Source organism: Biomphalaria glabrata, chromosome 1, assembly GCF_947242115.1.
Source record: "Biomphalaria glabrata chromosome 1, xgBioGlab47.1, whole genome shotgun sequence".
Lineage (NCBI taxonomy): Eukaryota > Metazoa > Mollusca > Gastropoda > Planorbidae > Biomphalaria > Biomphalaria glabrata.
This window is the reverse complement of record NC_074711.1, coordinates 24,638,312-24,654,118: the sequence shown is the minus strand read 5'-3', so window position 1 is coordinate 24,654,118 and position 15,807 is coordinate 24,638,312. Positions and strand designations below refer to the sequence as shown.

General features: G+C 37.4%; 1 protein-coding gene across 14 annotated transcripts in view; it reads right to left on the bottom strand.

Annotated features, from left to right (window-relative positions):
- LOC106074254 (myocyte-specific enhancer factor 2A-like) overlaps window positions 1-15,807 on the bottom strand; it is a 94,050-nt gene that overhangs the window by 23,659 nt on the left and 54,584 nt on the right. For all 14 annotated transcript variants that reach the window (XM_056029466.1, XM_056029448.1, XM_056029529.1 and 11 more), the window contains 2 exons: window positions 2,006-2,164; window positions 1,374-1,577 (listed from right to left, as the gene is read on the bottom strand). In XM_056029466.1, coding sequence (XP_055885441.1) covers window positions 1,374-1,577; window positions 2,006-2,059 — 258 coding nt within the window. In that variant the 5' untranslated portion in view covers window positions 2,060-2,164. The remainder of the gene's footprint in view (window positions 1-1,373; window positions 1,578-2,005; window positions 2,165-15,807) is intronic.

Genomic DNA, 15,807 nt, shown 5'->3' with positions numbered 1-15,807 from the left:
ATGAAGGGGGGGGGGGGGAGTTAATTACAGTTTATTTGATCATGTGCACAAAAAGATAGACCTTTATTATTATACTGTTCTCTCTTTGGGTATATTTAAACTGACAGTGCAGACGACAATATTTCATTGGCCGAGTGGATGAGTCACGTGTCTGGAAACAAGTAGGTTACCCCAAGTAGGCTTGTGACGTATCCAAGCTGAATATTACTGTCATTATTCCCGCTCAACAACTTCCTCCCTTCTATGACGTAAGAGGACTACTAAATTGTACAAGTCGATTCTCCGTTAACCAGGAGTCGTATTAGAAAGTTCTTTTTACATTCTCCTCACCTTTTCAAGAAGACAGCCTGGAAGTGTGTGTGTGTGTGAGTGTGTGGAGAGAAAGAGAGAGATGTAACAAAAATGGAGAGTGGGGCAGAGAGAAAGAGAGAGAGAGAGAGCAATGCTGCGAGTGAAGCAAACATTTTAGAAAGTAACCCTTCAGCCAGAAAGAACTAGACTATATGATCCTTCAAGCTAGCCCCCGACGAACAAAAGGCTGAAGTGTCCTTGTGTTGCTACTTAAAGATAACTCGGTCTGGAGAACTGATAAGCCTTTTTCTGTTGTCTGATGACGTTATCGACATAATAACTGCGCCTTGTTGCCTCTTGCCCTGTTTACTTGCTTCAACGACCAAATGACTTCACAGTATTGCAGTTACCTCCCCCCTCTGGGTGCTTATCTGAGCTAGAATAAAACTTGTGAAAGAAAACAATTCACAACTTCACACAATTTAGTCTCACAGTTTGTATAAGCCATGAACCACATCATGCACTTCTGTAATTATATATGACACAGTATGTGGTCATTAGGAATAGATTGCCTTCCGTTGTAACGCATTGGTCAATGAAACACAACAGTTGTAAAAAATTTTTTTATAGACAAAGTCACAAGACTCTACATACAAGTTTAGAATTGTGTAAAACATAGACTAGTCAGTAGTCAGAAAGGAAACATATATATATATATATATATATATATATATATATATATATATATATATATATATATATATAAAAGCATCTCAAAATCAGAGACATTAAATGGTTTCAAACAATAAAACAAGGGACACTAAACTTTTTTTTTCAATATGCGCACGCACATGTAAATATGCCCCCCCTTCCCCCACTGGAGTTACATTAGTTGACTCTGCCACCATGTAGTTCGATGCAAGCCCACTAAATATGCCCCCAACTGATGTTGGACCAGTTGGCTCTCTCACACATCCATGCCACAATGTAGTTCAATTCAGACACAGTCAATATGCCCCCAACTGATATTGGATCAGTTGGCTCCCTCTTACATCCATGCCCCAATATAGTACACTGCTTACCTCAATGATATCCTTATTGGTGCGGCTCTCGTGCGGTTCGTTGTACTCTGTGTATTTCAGCAGCACCTTGTCCATATCCGTGCTGGCGTATTGAAACAGTTTGTTGGAAGAGTTGAAGATGATCAGAGCGATCTCGCAATCACATAGGACACTCAGCTCGTAAGCTTTCTTCATCAGACCAAACTTCCGTTTGGTGAAGGTTACCTTCCGAAACAAAGTTAGTTGAAGGCGATGTCTTAACAAACAGTGTCAAAGTTGTATACATTCAGTAAGACATTTTTTGAATTGAATATTAGAGCTTCGAAAAGACATTAAGAGACACATTTTCTAAAAGGATTACCAGGAAACATGAATGCTATTAGAAAAATTATTAACGGAGGACATTGATATTTAGAACATAAACATTAGCACGTGTTTGATCTTTACCAATACATCGGTTTCAAGAGCTGACAAAATTGCATATGTCAACAGAGGAAAGTGATATTTAAAATAATACACTAACATTCGAATTGTAAGACTTAAACATTTGCAATTTGGTTTGCTGAAAATTCATATGGGGACCAAAAATGTTTTGTTTAGTATTGTTGGTCTATCTGGAGGTAAGCAAACAACTGGTCAGCTTCAGTTCTCACCTGTCTGTTCCTCTCATCTCCAATACGGGAGATCTGTATTTTCTTACGTCCCATGGTCTTGCTGGTTAGTTTAGCGCCCTCCAACGTGATGGCTTAGTGGGGAGCACAGCTTGGAATGAAATCTGTTGACAAGGGACCCTCTTAGACAATGGCACCGTTCTGATAGGAAAAAATAAAAGGAAAAAAAATGACAAAATTGTATCAAACATCTGAAAGTAAGCGCACACACAACCCAAGAAGTGACGTTTCTAAGTTGGGGTATGGGAACAGAAAGATTGTTGGGGAGGGGGAGAGTTGCAGCCAGCTCATTGGTAATGATTGAAATAATAACGGAGAAACACAGACAACAAGGTGATTGATACGATGTCGGCACTGACAGCACATGGAAATGAAAAGGAAATACAATGTTATGTTTCAATGACATGGCTGTATGAACACTCGGTGATATCTCAACACCAGATTGGAAGGGGGAGGTTCAGAATTTTCATATTCTTAATCGAAAAGAAAAATAATAGCGTCCTCTCCTTCTTTCTCTCTTTCAACCCCCCCCCCCCAAAAAAAAAAAACACAACAACAACAACAACAATACAATAAACAAAACATCAAGTAAATCATATAGCGACAGTTACACAATAAAAATAACAAAATTGATAAGCAGAAGATGTTTAGCCCTAAACAGTTATGTGACGAAAAGAACAACAACCATCCTAGTTCACTTGAATAGTTTCTCTATGTGCCTGTATCTAGAGTGGCCTAGACTGTTACAACGTTAACAAATACGAGAACATGATGCTGCTTACATTAACCGGATCTATTTCAGTCAAACTATTCATTAGTAGTCTTAAATACCTGGTCTACTTGGACACACAACTGGCAGGCAGTGAAAGAAAAAACTCAACAGTTGCTGTGAGCTCACCAACGAAATGCAGCCTGTGAGCTGATAACCCAGCATCAGTTTCTAGACCTAATTTCCACCTTGGTTATCTAGAACGTCTTGTGTTCAGACTTTGTGGAGCGAGCCGGTAAATAGATTATACAGGGCAGAGGATCGAAACTTGTATACAGGGGTGTGTGTGTGTGAGCGTGTGTAACACACTACTAAATGTTTGTATCACAACATACTAGTAAATGTTTGTATCACAACATAATACTAAATGTTTGTATCACAACGTACTACTAAGTGTTTGTATCACAACTTCTCTAGCCAATGCAATGCCTAATTGAACAACTGGTATTATAAGACGCACGGTTAGAATGTCAAGTTTCTAAATAAAGGCATGTATGCAAGCTTGGCCAACGATAACTATAAAGTGTGTATATATTTGGCCAGAGCTAGACATGGACTAGGCACATTCGCAAGCGCTAAATAGATGCATACTAGATCAACGCTAAATAATACATAGTACTTGGTCAACGCTGTATTTCCCAAAACTATAACCGGAAACTAGGGATGGCTATCCCAGCTGAATTAGAAGTCCTCCAACGTACTACCTATTTGAACGTCAGTGTGACTCAGAGCTGTTAGTTCAAGACTTTGTCACAAAATAAAAAAGTAAAAAAAATACTTTTTAAAAACAAAGCTTATGTTGAGTGCAATAGCATAGGCCTACTTGTCTTGAATCATTCATGTAATTAATTTTTTTTATTACATCTAGAGTTCTAGACGAACAATAATAAATGTGCGTAATTGGAAATATTTGCTCAGGGCATAATGGTGCAATCACTTTTGTGCACCAGTAGGGAAGGGGGGGGGGGGGAGGGGTATCATGGAGGTTTCAGTGCCGCCTTTTCAAATGCTATATAAAAAATAAAGGTTGCTCTAGTCTGAATTCAAACTCGAGGTCTAAAGCCTCCACGATGGAAGGCCGATGTGTTAGCCATTATTTATTAAGATAAAAAGGTTTTATAGTAAAAAGACAAAACTTTTCTTCCCTTAGCTTAGTACATTTATATATATATATAAAATTAATTAATTACGACTGTCAATTAATAAATTACTTATTTTTTGAATGATTCATACGTGGACATCGACAATGAATAGTTGTGCAAAGTTTCAACTTGATCCGAGAATGGGAAGTGGGAGAAATAACGTGTACAAGATTCCACTCGGACAGACAGAGTTGATATAAGCTTTGTTTAAACAAACAAACAAAAACAACATCTAGATCTATTAAAAAGAAAGAAATTTGTAAAAAGAAAATGTTTCCGAGAGAAACAACTCCAAAAAAGACGTAAAGAGAAACAACTCTTGTCTAATTGTGGAATTACTTTTTCATTACTTGGCTAAACAGGAAATTAGAATCGATTTGAAAGTGATCAGATATCGTCTGCTAAAGGGGGGAGGTCCTTGCGGACGACGCAACAGTCAGTCTAATAATTAGAAATGAAAACGAACAGATTAGATTGAATACGTTTTCATTGTCACGACGGAACTCAACGAAACAAATTAACTCTACAGTGACATCTTTTATACAGACTTTCTGGACGTATAATAAACATCTAGAAGACAGACAAATACTTTGTGTTTTACATTGGTATTTAGATGTAGACTAAAACACCGCTATGTCTTTCATTCGTCCAAACATAATATTAAAGCCTTGACAACGTTGATTAGATATCGCCTATGAGAAATGGCTCATTATTTGTCTGCTTCAATTAGAGACGTTCTAGATCTACATTGTATAGAACAACTTCCTGAATTATTTAGTCTATGGAACCCCAGGACAAGATTACTTAACTTGAAATGACTGACAGATGAAACGTGTCTACGAGATGGCACCTGATCAGAAACTTTATCTGAGGTACACAAAAGGTTGGTTGTGTATCTTGTGGTGCACATCTGTTTTGAACAACTTACTGACGGAAACATAGGCCAAGACAGAAACCCAGTTTTAGTGAAACTCAGAACGAGGATAAAAGAGAGACATAAAGTTCCGGATGTACACCCCATGAGATCGATAGTCAAATTTGGGTCAGTGAGGGGCAAGCGTACACATACACACGTACGTGTATTCTCTACTATAGCTCTACTGTAGGGTAGGAGGGACAAGCGTACACATACACACGTACGTGTATTCTCTACAATAGGCCTACTGTAGGGTAGGAGGGACAGTGACCAACCCAAGATAAAAGTGACAGAAACTGTTCATTACAATCCAAGTAGTGCAATGCTGATTGGGTAGAAGTTTCCTTGGCTACTTATCATCAAGACATCATCCTTTGCCTGCAGGAAACTATCGCACAATTTGGTGAAGACTGAACGATATCACGCTAAACAATGAGATTTACATGCATTTAGTACAGTACATTTTTTTCTATTCTATTTCTAACTGAAAAATAAATGTACTGATTAGAACACAATCGGCTTGTATAGCATAGTTGTAACTTATAGACCAAATGGGACAAACTAGATATACACAGTTTGTTCAAAGTATACATATAAGATAGGCTCCAATCTACAGCAGGTCTGTCTTATAATGCTGGGATTAACTACAAACTAGGTTAAAAATCTACTATCAAATGCAGGTCTATCTCAGAACTCTGAGTTTAGCCACAATAAGCAAAATATAGAAATCCATAAAAAAACAACAAATAAACAAAAAAAAAACCCACAACAACAGAGTTTATCTAATGGGAAGAACTCCACACTTATACTTATATCTCTCGAGAATATAGAAGTAATTTCCCTTTTTCGATATCAAACTAAATAATTAAATACCAATAATAATTGACTAATTGCTTATTTTTTTCTACTGATTCAAGTTTTGATAGGTACAATAAAACATTGTTTAAAGTTACTATTTTTTCATTGATTGATGTCTAGTCTATGCCAATGAATAATTGAGCAAAGTTTCAACTTAATCCGAGAATGGGTGTGGGAGAAATAACGTGTACACACTTTTTACCAGACTGACAGAGTTGATATAAGCTTTGTAAAAAATAGAAATAAGCTACAAATCTACACATTTCTGCTGCCGGTGTTTTCGCCCGAAATTGCAGAGTGATGATAGATGCAAGGGGAAGAGGGGGGGGGGCTTGAGTGTCTTAATAAGAAAATCAATATCAGGGCAGTTCGATGATAGAACACAGCAGTGTTTAGAATCAACTCACGCGGTAACCTTTAGACTTCAACCATCTTTAAGTAGGCTGCATATAGGCTTTTAGTCAAAATGAGGGAAGGGAGGTGGTTCTTTAATTATTTTTTTTTTACCTGTTCCTCTGTGTTCCCAGAAAGCAATCAAAGAAGATGGTTTGAACTTTTGATACACTGACTTCAAATGTATCAAGCTGAGAACGCACTTTAAGAAAACATGATGGAGAGAATGGGTGCATTAAAACCTCTAACAGTTTCTTCAGGATCAACAGCTTAGAATAATATAAAGCAGAAAGATCTAGAAAGTGGCCAATATTGACCAAAATCGTTTACATTACATGGTATTGGTATGTTTGTCTGATGTGTCTGTCTACCGGAAAAACTTCTTTCTTAGTCTAAGTCTCAAGTTACTTACGCACTTTACACATTATTATATTTATTGCACAGGATTATAATTGTAAATATTCAAGTTTAGTTGTTTTTTTAATAAGCCTGTTTATTAAATTGAAAAAAAAAACAAAAAAAAAAGAACAACACTAATATGTATAAATATTTGATATTTCTATACTAAAGAAAAATCACTATCCCCCTTTTTTTAACAGAGACCAAAACAAAAGACGGCCTTGATGACCTTGCTACCGATCCTGAATCAAGCGATGAGTTAAGACCTTGATGGCCTTGTTTCACATCCTGAATCAAGCGATGACTTTAACTTTTCATGATCTTACTACACATTCTGAATCAAGCGATGAGTTAAAATACATATTTGAGTCTGAAGTATCAAGGATGTAAAGTGATCAGTCTAAATAGTCCCTCTCCCCCCCCCCCACACACACAAACCGCGACAAGTTTCTGTTTGGAAAGAAAGTTTATGTGAAAATGTTATCACAAAAAGTCAGACTGGCTCCTATCACCGTAACACACTCTACACCAAGAGATAAACTTGTGACGTTCAATGACATATGATTTCAAAGTTCCTTGTGGAACCTATTCAGGAATTGGAGCTCAAGTGTTTCAAGGAACAAACACAAGAGTTCAAACTGAAAGCTAATCTGTCGGAAAGAGTTCAATGGAAACTAAATGAAACGCATTCATCGTCAACCAGTTGCTTGTTGAGCTCTTAGCGTGTTCTCTGTGCTTACTACATTTAATAATAACACAATGACAAGTTAGGCCAGGCAAACACAATGACAAGTTAGGCCAGGCGAACACAATGACAAGTTAGGTCAGGCAAACACAATGACAAGTTAGGCCAGGCAAACACAATGACAAGTTAGGCCAGGCAAACACAATGACAAGTTAGGCCAGGCAAACACAATGACAAGTTAGGCCAGGCAAACACAATGACAAGTTAGGCCAGGCAAACACAATGACAAGTTAGGCCAGGCAAACACAATGACAAGTTAGGCCAGGCCAACACAATGACAAGTTAGGCCAGGCAAACACAATGACAAGTTAGGCCAGGCAAACACAATGACAAGTTAGGCCAGGCAAACACAATGACAAGTTAGGCCAGGCAAACACAATGACAAGTTAGGCCAGGCAAACACAATGACAAGTTAGGCCAGGCAAACACAATGACAAGTTAGGCCAGGCAAACACAATGACAAGTTAGGCAAGGCAAACACATCAAGTGTTAGAACGTATCCCCGCCTCCAATAAACTAGAGAAACAAATCATTTGGGATCTGATCATTTGTATTTCTGCTTGAAGGAGACACTAGATCTGATCATTTGTATTTCTGCTTGAAGGAGACACTAGATCTGATCATTTGTATTTCTGCTTGAAGGAGACACTAGATCTGATCATTTGTATTTCTGCTTGAAGGAGACACTAGATCTGATCATTTGTATTTCTGCTTGAAGGAGACACTAGATCTGATCATTTGTATTTCTGCTTGAAGGAGACACTAGATCTGATCATTTGTATTTCTGCTTGAAGGAGACACTAGATCTGATCATTTGTATTTCTGCTTGAAGGAGACACTAGATCTGATCATTTGTATTTCTGCTTGAAGGAGACACTAGATCTGATCATTTGTATTTCTGCTTGAAGGAGACACTAGATCTGATCACTTGTATTTCTGCTTGAAGGAGACACTAGATCTGATCACTTGTATTTCTGCTTGAAGGAGACACTAGATCTGATCATTTGTATTTCTGCTTGAAGGAGACACTAGATCTGATCATTTGTATTTCTGCTTGAAGGAGACACTAGATCTGATCATTTGTATTTCTGCTTGAAGGAGACACTAGATCTGATCATTTGTATTTCTGCTTGAAGGAGACACTAGATCTGATCATTTGTATTTCTGCTTGAAGGAGACACTAGATCTGATCATTTGTATTTCTGCTTGAAGGAGACACTAGATCTGATCATTTGTATTTCTGCTTGAAGGAGACACTAGATCTGATCACTTGTATTTCTGCTTGAAGGAGACACTAGATCTGATCACTTGTATTTCTGCTTGAAGGAGACTCTAGATCTGATCATTTGTATTTCTGCTTGAAGGAGACACTAGATCTGATCATTTGTATTTCTGCTTGAAGGAGACACTAGATCTGATCATTTGTATTTCTGCTTGAAGGAGACACTAGATCTGATCATTTGTATTTCTGCTTGAAGGAGACACTAGATCTGATCATTTGTATTTCTGCTTGAAGGAGACACTAGATCTGATCATTTGTATTTCTGCTTGAAGGAGACACTAGATCTGATCATTTGTATTTCTGCTTGAAGGAGACACTAGATCTGATCATTTGTATTTCTGCTTGAAGGAGACACTAGATCTGATCACTTGTATTTCTGCTTGAAGGAGACACTAGATCTGATCACTTGTATTTCTGCTTGAAGGAGACACTAGATCTGATCATTTGTATTTCTGCTTGAAGGAGACACTAGATCTGATCATTTGTATTTCTGCTTGAAGGAGACACTAGATCTGATCATTTGTATTTCTGCTTGAAGGAGACACTAGATCTGATCATTTGTATTTCTGCTTGAAGGAGACACTAGATCTGATCATTTGTATTTCTGCTTGAAGGAGACACTAGATCTGATCATTTGTATTTCTGCTTGAAGGAGACACTAGATCTGATCATTTGTATTTCTGCTTGAAGGAGACACTAGATCTGATCATTTGTATTTCTGCTTGAAGGAGACACTAGATCTGATCACTTGTATTTCTGCTTGAAGGAGACACTAGATCTGATCACTTGTATTTCTGCTTGAAGGAGACACTAGATCTGATCATTTGTATTTCTGCTAGAAAGAGACACTAGATCTGATCACTTGTATTTCTGCTTGAAGGAGACACTAGATCTGATCATTTGTATTTCTGCTTGAAGGAGACACTAGATCTGATCATTTGTATTTCTGCTTGAAGGAGACACTAGATCTGATCATTTGTATTTCTGCTTGAAGGAGACACTAGATCTGATCATTTGTATTTCTGCTTGAAGGAGACACTAGATCTGATCATTTGTATTTCTGCTTGAAGGAGACACTAGATCTGATCATTTGTATTTCTGCTTGAAGGAGACACTAGATCTGATCATTTGTATTTCTGCTTGAAGGAGACACTAGGAAGTGTTAGTATTTATGAGACGTCAACAACATTTGAGTACAGTTCTTTTTCTTCATCGAAACAACGTTAAATAGTAATCAGGAACAAACACATCTACGAAGAAATCGCTGCGACTTTATAGAAGAATAATTCATCATTGAACGAGAAAGATGACAATGACAGATGTGTTGACGTACAATTAGGCGTATATAATCAATACTTCCTCTTCAGGAAGCAAGTGATTTACATAGAAAAAATTAAAGTTATAGCTAATAACTTCAATCTAAATAGAGTAGTTCTTACACAATATACAACTATTGAACAAATATAATTTCCATCTATGTAGAGTAGTTCTAATATAAAACACTCTATTGTACAAATATAACTTCAATCTATTATTGTACAGATTGAGCTACATCCTTTATTCTTAACACATTAAAACAACAACAACAAAAAAACAGAAAAGAAAATCAAAAGAACACTTTTGTTCATACATTCCTAGACCACCGTCGATTACCCCCTCCCCCTTTCCATCCCCCCCTTCCTAGATGGACCTTTCCTTTTAATGTCCAAATGTCAACGGCGAATTAATTTTTGATCCTTAAAAAAAACGTGAACCATGTTTCAAGACACCAAGGGACAAAAAGTGATACTGAATGAGCGACAGTGGCGTAGACAGGTGCCAGAAGGGCCGAGCTCAAAATGTGTCTTCTCCACTATCGAATGTAATAGTTCCTCTTCTAAGATGATAGACACATGGGAGATGTAATATCACCGGAAGGAACGTGGTCATAAAAATGTCCTCCCTTATAATACATACAGGAGTAATAAAACACCAACAACCACAAGAGAGATAGCATCACAGACACAGTGAATGCAATAACTCTGCAGTTCATTGCCATTTGTTGTAATACCTCAGAGACAGCATACACCGAATACAATAAGTCTGTAGTTCATTACCAAGAGAGTATACACTGAATGCAATAAGTCTGTAGTTCATTACCAAGAAAGTATACACTGAATGCAATAAGCCTGTAGTTCATTACCAGAGAGACAGCATACACCGAATGCAATAAGCCTGTAGTTCATTACCAAGACAGTATACACTGAATGCAATAAGTCTGTAGTTCATTACCAAGAAAGTATACACTGAATGCAATAAGCCTGTAGTTCATTACCTAGAGAGACAGCATACACCGAATGCAATAAGCCTGTAGTTCATTACCAAGACAGTATACACTGAATGCAATAAGTCTGTAGTTCATTACCAAGAAAGTATACACTGAATGCAATAAGCCTGTAGTTAATTACCTAGAGAGACAGTATACACCGAATGCAATAAGCCTGTAGTTCATTACCAAGAGAGTATACACTGAATGCAATAAGTCTGTAGTTCATTACCAAGACAGTATACACTGAATGCAATAAGTCTGTAGTTCATTACCAAGAAAGTATACACTGAATGCAATAAGCCTGTAGTTAATTACCTAGAGAGACAGCATACACCGAATGCAATAAGCCTGTAGTTCATTACCAAGACAGTATACACTGAATGCAATAAGTCTGTAGTTCATTACCAAGAAAGTATACACTGAATGCAATAAGCCTGTAGTTAATTACCTAGAGAGACAGCATACACCGAATGCAATAAGCCTGTAGTTCATTACCAAGACAGTATACACTGAATGCAATAAGTCTGTAGTTCATTACCAAGAAAGTATACACTGAATGCAATAAGCCTGTAGTTAATTACCTAGAGAGACAGTATACACCGAATGCAATAAGCCTGTAGTTCATTACCAAGAGAGTATACACTGAATGCAATAAGCCTGTAGTTAATTACCAAGACAGTATACACCGAATGCAATAAGCCTGTAGTTCATTACCAAGACAGTGTACACTGAATGCAATAAGCCTGTAGTTAATTACCTAGAGAGACAGTATACACCGAATGCAATAAGCCTGTAGTTCATTACCAAGACAGTATACACTAAATGCAATAAGTCTGTAGTTCATTACCAAGAGAGACAGCATACACCGAATGCAATAAGTCTGTAGTTCATTACCAAGAGAGACAGTATACACCGAATGCAATAAGTCTGTAGTTCATTACCAAGACAGTATACACCGAATGCAATAAGCCTGTAGTTCATTACCAAGACAGTATACACTGAATGCAATAAGCCTGTAGTTCATTACCAAGACAGTATACACTGAATGCAATAAGCCTGTAGTTAATTACCAAGACAGTATACACCGAATGCAATAAGCCTGTAGTTCATTACCAAGACAGTATACACTGAATGCAATAAGCCTGTAGTTCATTACCAAGACAGTATACACTGAATGCAATAAGTCTGTAGTTCATTACTAAGACAGTATACACTGAATGCAATATGTCTGTAGTTCATTACCAAGACAGTATACACTGAATGCAATAAGTCTGTAGTTCATTACCAAGACAGTATATACTGAATGCAATAAGCCTGTAGTTCATTACCAAGACAGTATACACCGAATGCAATAAGCCTGTAGTTCATTACCTAGAGAGACAGCATACACCGAATGCAATAAGCCTGTAGTTCATTACCAAGACAGCATACACCGAATGCAATAAGCCTGTAGTTCATTACCAAGACAGCATACACCGAATGCAATAAGTCTGTAGTTCATTACCAAGACAGTATACACTGAATGCAATAAGCCTGTAGTTCATTACCTAGAGAGACAGCATACACCGAATGCAATAAGCCTGTAGTTCATTACCTAGAGAGACAGCATACACCGAATGCAATAAGCCTGTAGTTCATTACCAAGACAGCATACACCGAATGCAATAAGTCTGTAGTTCATTACCAAGATAGAATACACCGAATGCAATAAGCCTGTAGTTCATTACCTAGAGAGACAGCATACACCGAATGCAATAAGCCTGTAGTTCATTACCAAGACAGCATACACCGAATGCAATAAGCCTGTAGTTCATTACCAAGACAGCATACACCGAATGCAATAAGTCTGTAGTTCATTACCAAGACAGTATACACTGAATGCAATAAGCCTGTAGTTCATTACCTAGAGAGACAGCATACACCGAATGCAATAAGCCTGTAGTTCATTACCAAGACAGCATACACCGAATGCAATAAGTCTGTAGTTCATTACCAAGACAGTATACACTGAATGCAATAAGCCTGTAGTTCATTACCTAGAGAGACAGCATACACCGAATGCAATAAGCCTGTAGTTCATTACCAAGACAGCATACACCGAATGCAATAAGTCTGTAGTTCATTACCAAGACAGTATACACTGAATGCAATAAGCCTGTAGTTCATTACCAAGACAGTATACACCGAATGCAATAAGCCTGTAGTTCATTACCTAGAGAGACAGCATACACCGAATGCAATAAGCCTGTAGTTCATTACCAAGACAGCATACACCGAATGCAATAAGTCTGTAGTTCATTACCAAGACAGTATACACTGAATGCAATAAGCCTGTAGTTCATTACCAAGACAGTATACACCGAATGCAATAAGCCTGTAGTTCATTACCTAGAGAGACAGCATACACCGAATGCAATAAGCCTGTAGTTCATTACCAAGACAGCATACACCGAATGCAATAAGTCTGTAGTTCATTACCAAGACAGTATACACTGAATGCAATAAGCCTGTAGTTCATTACCAAGACAGTATACACCGAATGCAATAAGCCTGTAGTTCATTACCTAGAGAGACAGCATACACCAAATGCAATAAGCCTGTAGTTCATTACCAAGACAGTATACACTGAATGCAATAATTCTGTAGTTCATTACCAAGACAGTATACATTGAATGCAATAAGTCTGTAGTTCATTACCAAGAGAGTATACATTGAATGCAATAGGTCTGTTGTTCATTAACAAGACAGTATACACTGAATGCAATAATTCCTAGTTCATTAACAAGAGAGATATCATACACTGAATACAATAAGTCTGTAGTTCATTACCATTTATTGCAATACCTCTATTTAACTGGTATATTTGTGGAAACTAAAACCTTCCGGTTGGGTGGGCGCAAAAACCTGGACACGAATCTAGAAAATGGCTCTAAAAATGTTCATAGAAATTTGAAAGTTGATGGATATCATTGGGAAAAGAATGACTAGCTCGTTGGCCACACGGGGAAAACTCTAGTTTATAATTTTTCAAAGTATAAAAAGAAATAAATTTAAATGTGGCTACAGAACTAGAAAATACGTATCTGGAACGGACCATACGTCTTTGGAGATATCATTGAAGAGTTTATAAAATTAATGTTCAGGAACACTTTGCGCATCGTCTTTTTAAGTCCAGATCTAAAGCCCTATCATTGGAATAGTATAAAGAGTAGTTTGTAGTAGATTATACATTTGCTTGAACAGGATTCTTTCTCGGGAAAAGGGAGGGGGGGGGGGGGGTTATAAAAAATGTTCCATATTTTAAAACTCTAACATTAATTAGTTATTAAGAGAAAAATAATCGCTCTATCAATTGTATAAAGGAGGTAGTATCTTTTATTATTTTTTTTTTTAGCATTTTTTGTTTTTCTTGTTTCGGTGATTAGGTAGCATGTCCAGGGGCGGACTGGCTATATGGGCATTCGGGCAAATGCCCGGTGGGCCGGTACCTAAATGAGCCGGTAGGCCACCGAAAGGGCCGCATGGATGCCACTATGACACGTATTAAATTGTTAAAGGTTTTGTAATATTCTCTTCTAAAAGTGACCATTTGAACGTCGTTTAAAGAAATCTTTCACAGACTCTACAGTGTAATACTAATTTAATCTAACACATTTTCCGAAATAATGTAATAGCTTACAGCCGTAGACAGTGCTACTAGTAGGCTCCATCCCTTTAGGGCCGACACGTTTAGCGATTAAAAAGCAACATATGGCCTATATTTCTTATAAAGATATTAAGCATGTGTACAGTTATCGATACATTATCATACTTAACAATGATTTTGAGGACAGATAGACATAGAATAGGGTGCCCATCATATTATATACAGTTTCTGGGCCGGATTGTATAGAAGTGCCCGGGCCCAGTTTGACATCCAGTCCGCCCCTGAGCATGTCTACAGTTTCTATGTGGAATAATACTAAATGATCCGAGAATGGGTGTGGGAGAAATAACGTGTATAAACTTTTTACCAGACAAACAGAATGAGTTGATAAAAGCTTTGTAAAAATATAGATTCACAAGAAATATGTCCTTCAATTACGGGCACGACATGGCCTAAAGTGTGCCGATGTGCCAAAAAACTCAAAACTCAAACTCAACTCATAAAGGACAAATTATAAACTAACTAAATTTCTTAAAAAAAAAAAGAAGTGGCTAATATTAATGGCTGTATATCCTGTGTTGGTTCTGTAATGAATAAGTTGCAGGGAAGTTGTACTGCACGTCTAGGTCACACGAATATATCTAGTCTCATTAGTTTATTAGCTTACATAAGTCTAGGTCTCACAAAGATATCTAGTCTCATTAGTTTATTAGCTCACATAAGTCTAGATCACACAAAGATATCTAGTCGCGTAAAACGAGTTTATACTTAGACCTATGCCAAAACAAGAAAAACATTTTAAATTTTTGTAGAGCGATTAGTTACTCTTAATAACTAGTTTAATTAATAACTAGTCTTTCACGTCTAGATTATCGATATTGCGTTTATAGAGCTTACATAGGCTTAGGCCAGCCTAACACGTCACGTTTCGTTTAGGTACAGAGCTTACATAGGGCTAGGCCAGACAAACACACTAAGTATGGATATAGAGCTTACATAGGGCTAGGCCAGAAAAACACACTAAGTCTCGTATACAGAGCTAACATAGGCCTAGGCCAGACAAACACATTAAGTCTCGTATATAGAGCTTACATATAGACCTAGGCCAGACAAACACATTAAGTCTCGTATATAGAGCTTACATATAGACCTAGGCCAGACAAACACATTAAGTCTCGTATATAGAGCTAACATATAGACCTAGGCCAGACAAACACATTAAGTCTCGTATATAAAGCTTACATATAGACCTAGGCCAGACAAACACATTAAGTCTCGTATATAGAGCTTACATATAGACCTAGGCCAGACAAACACATTAAGTCT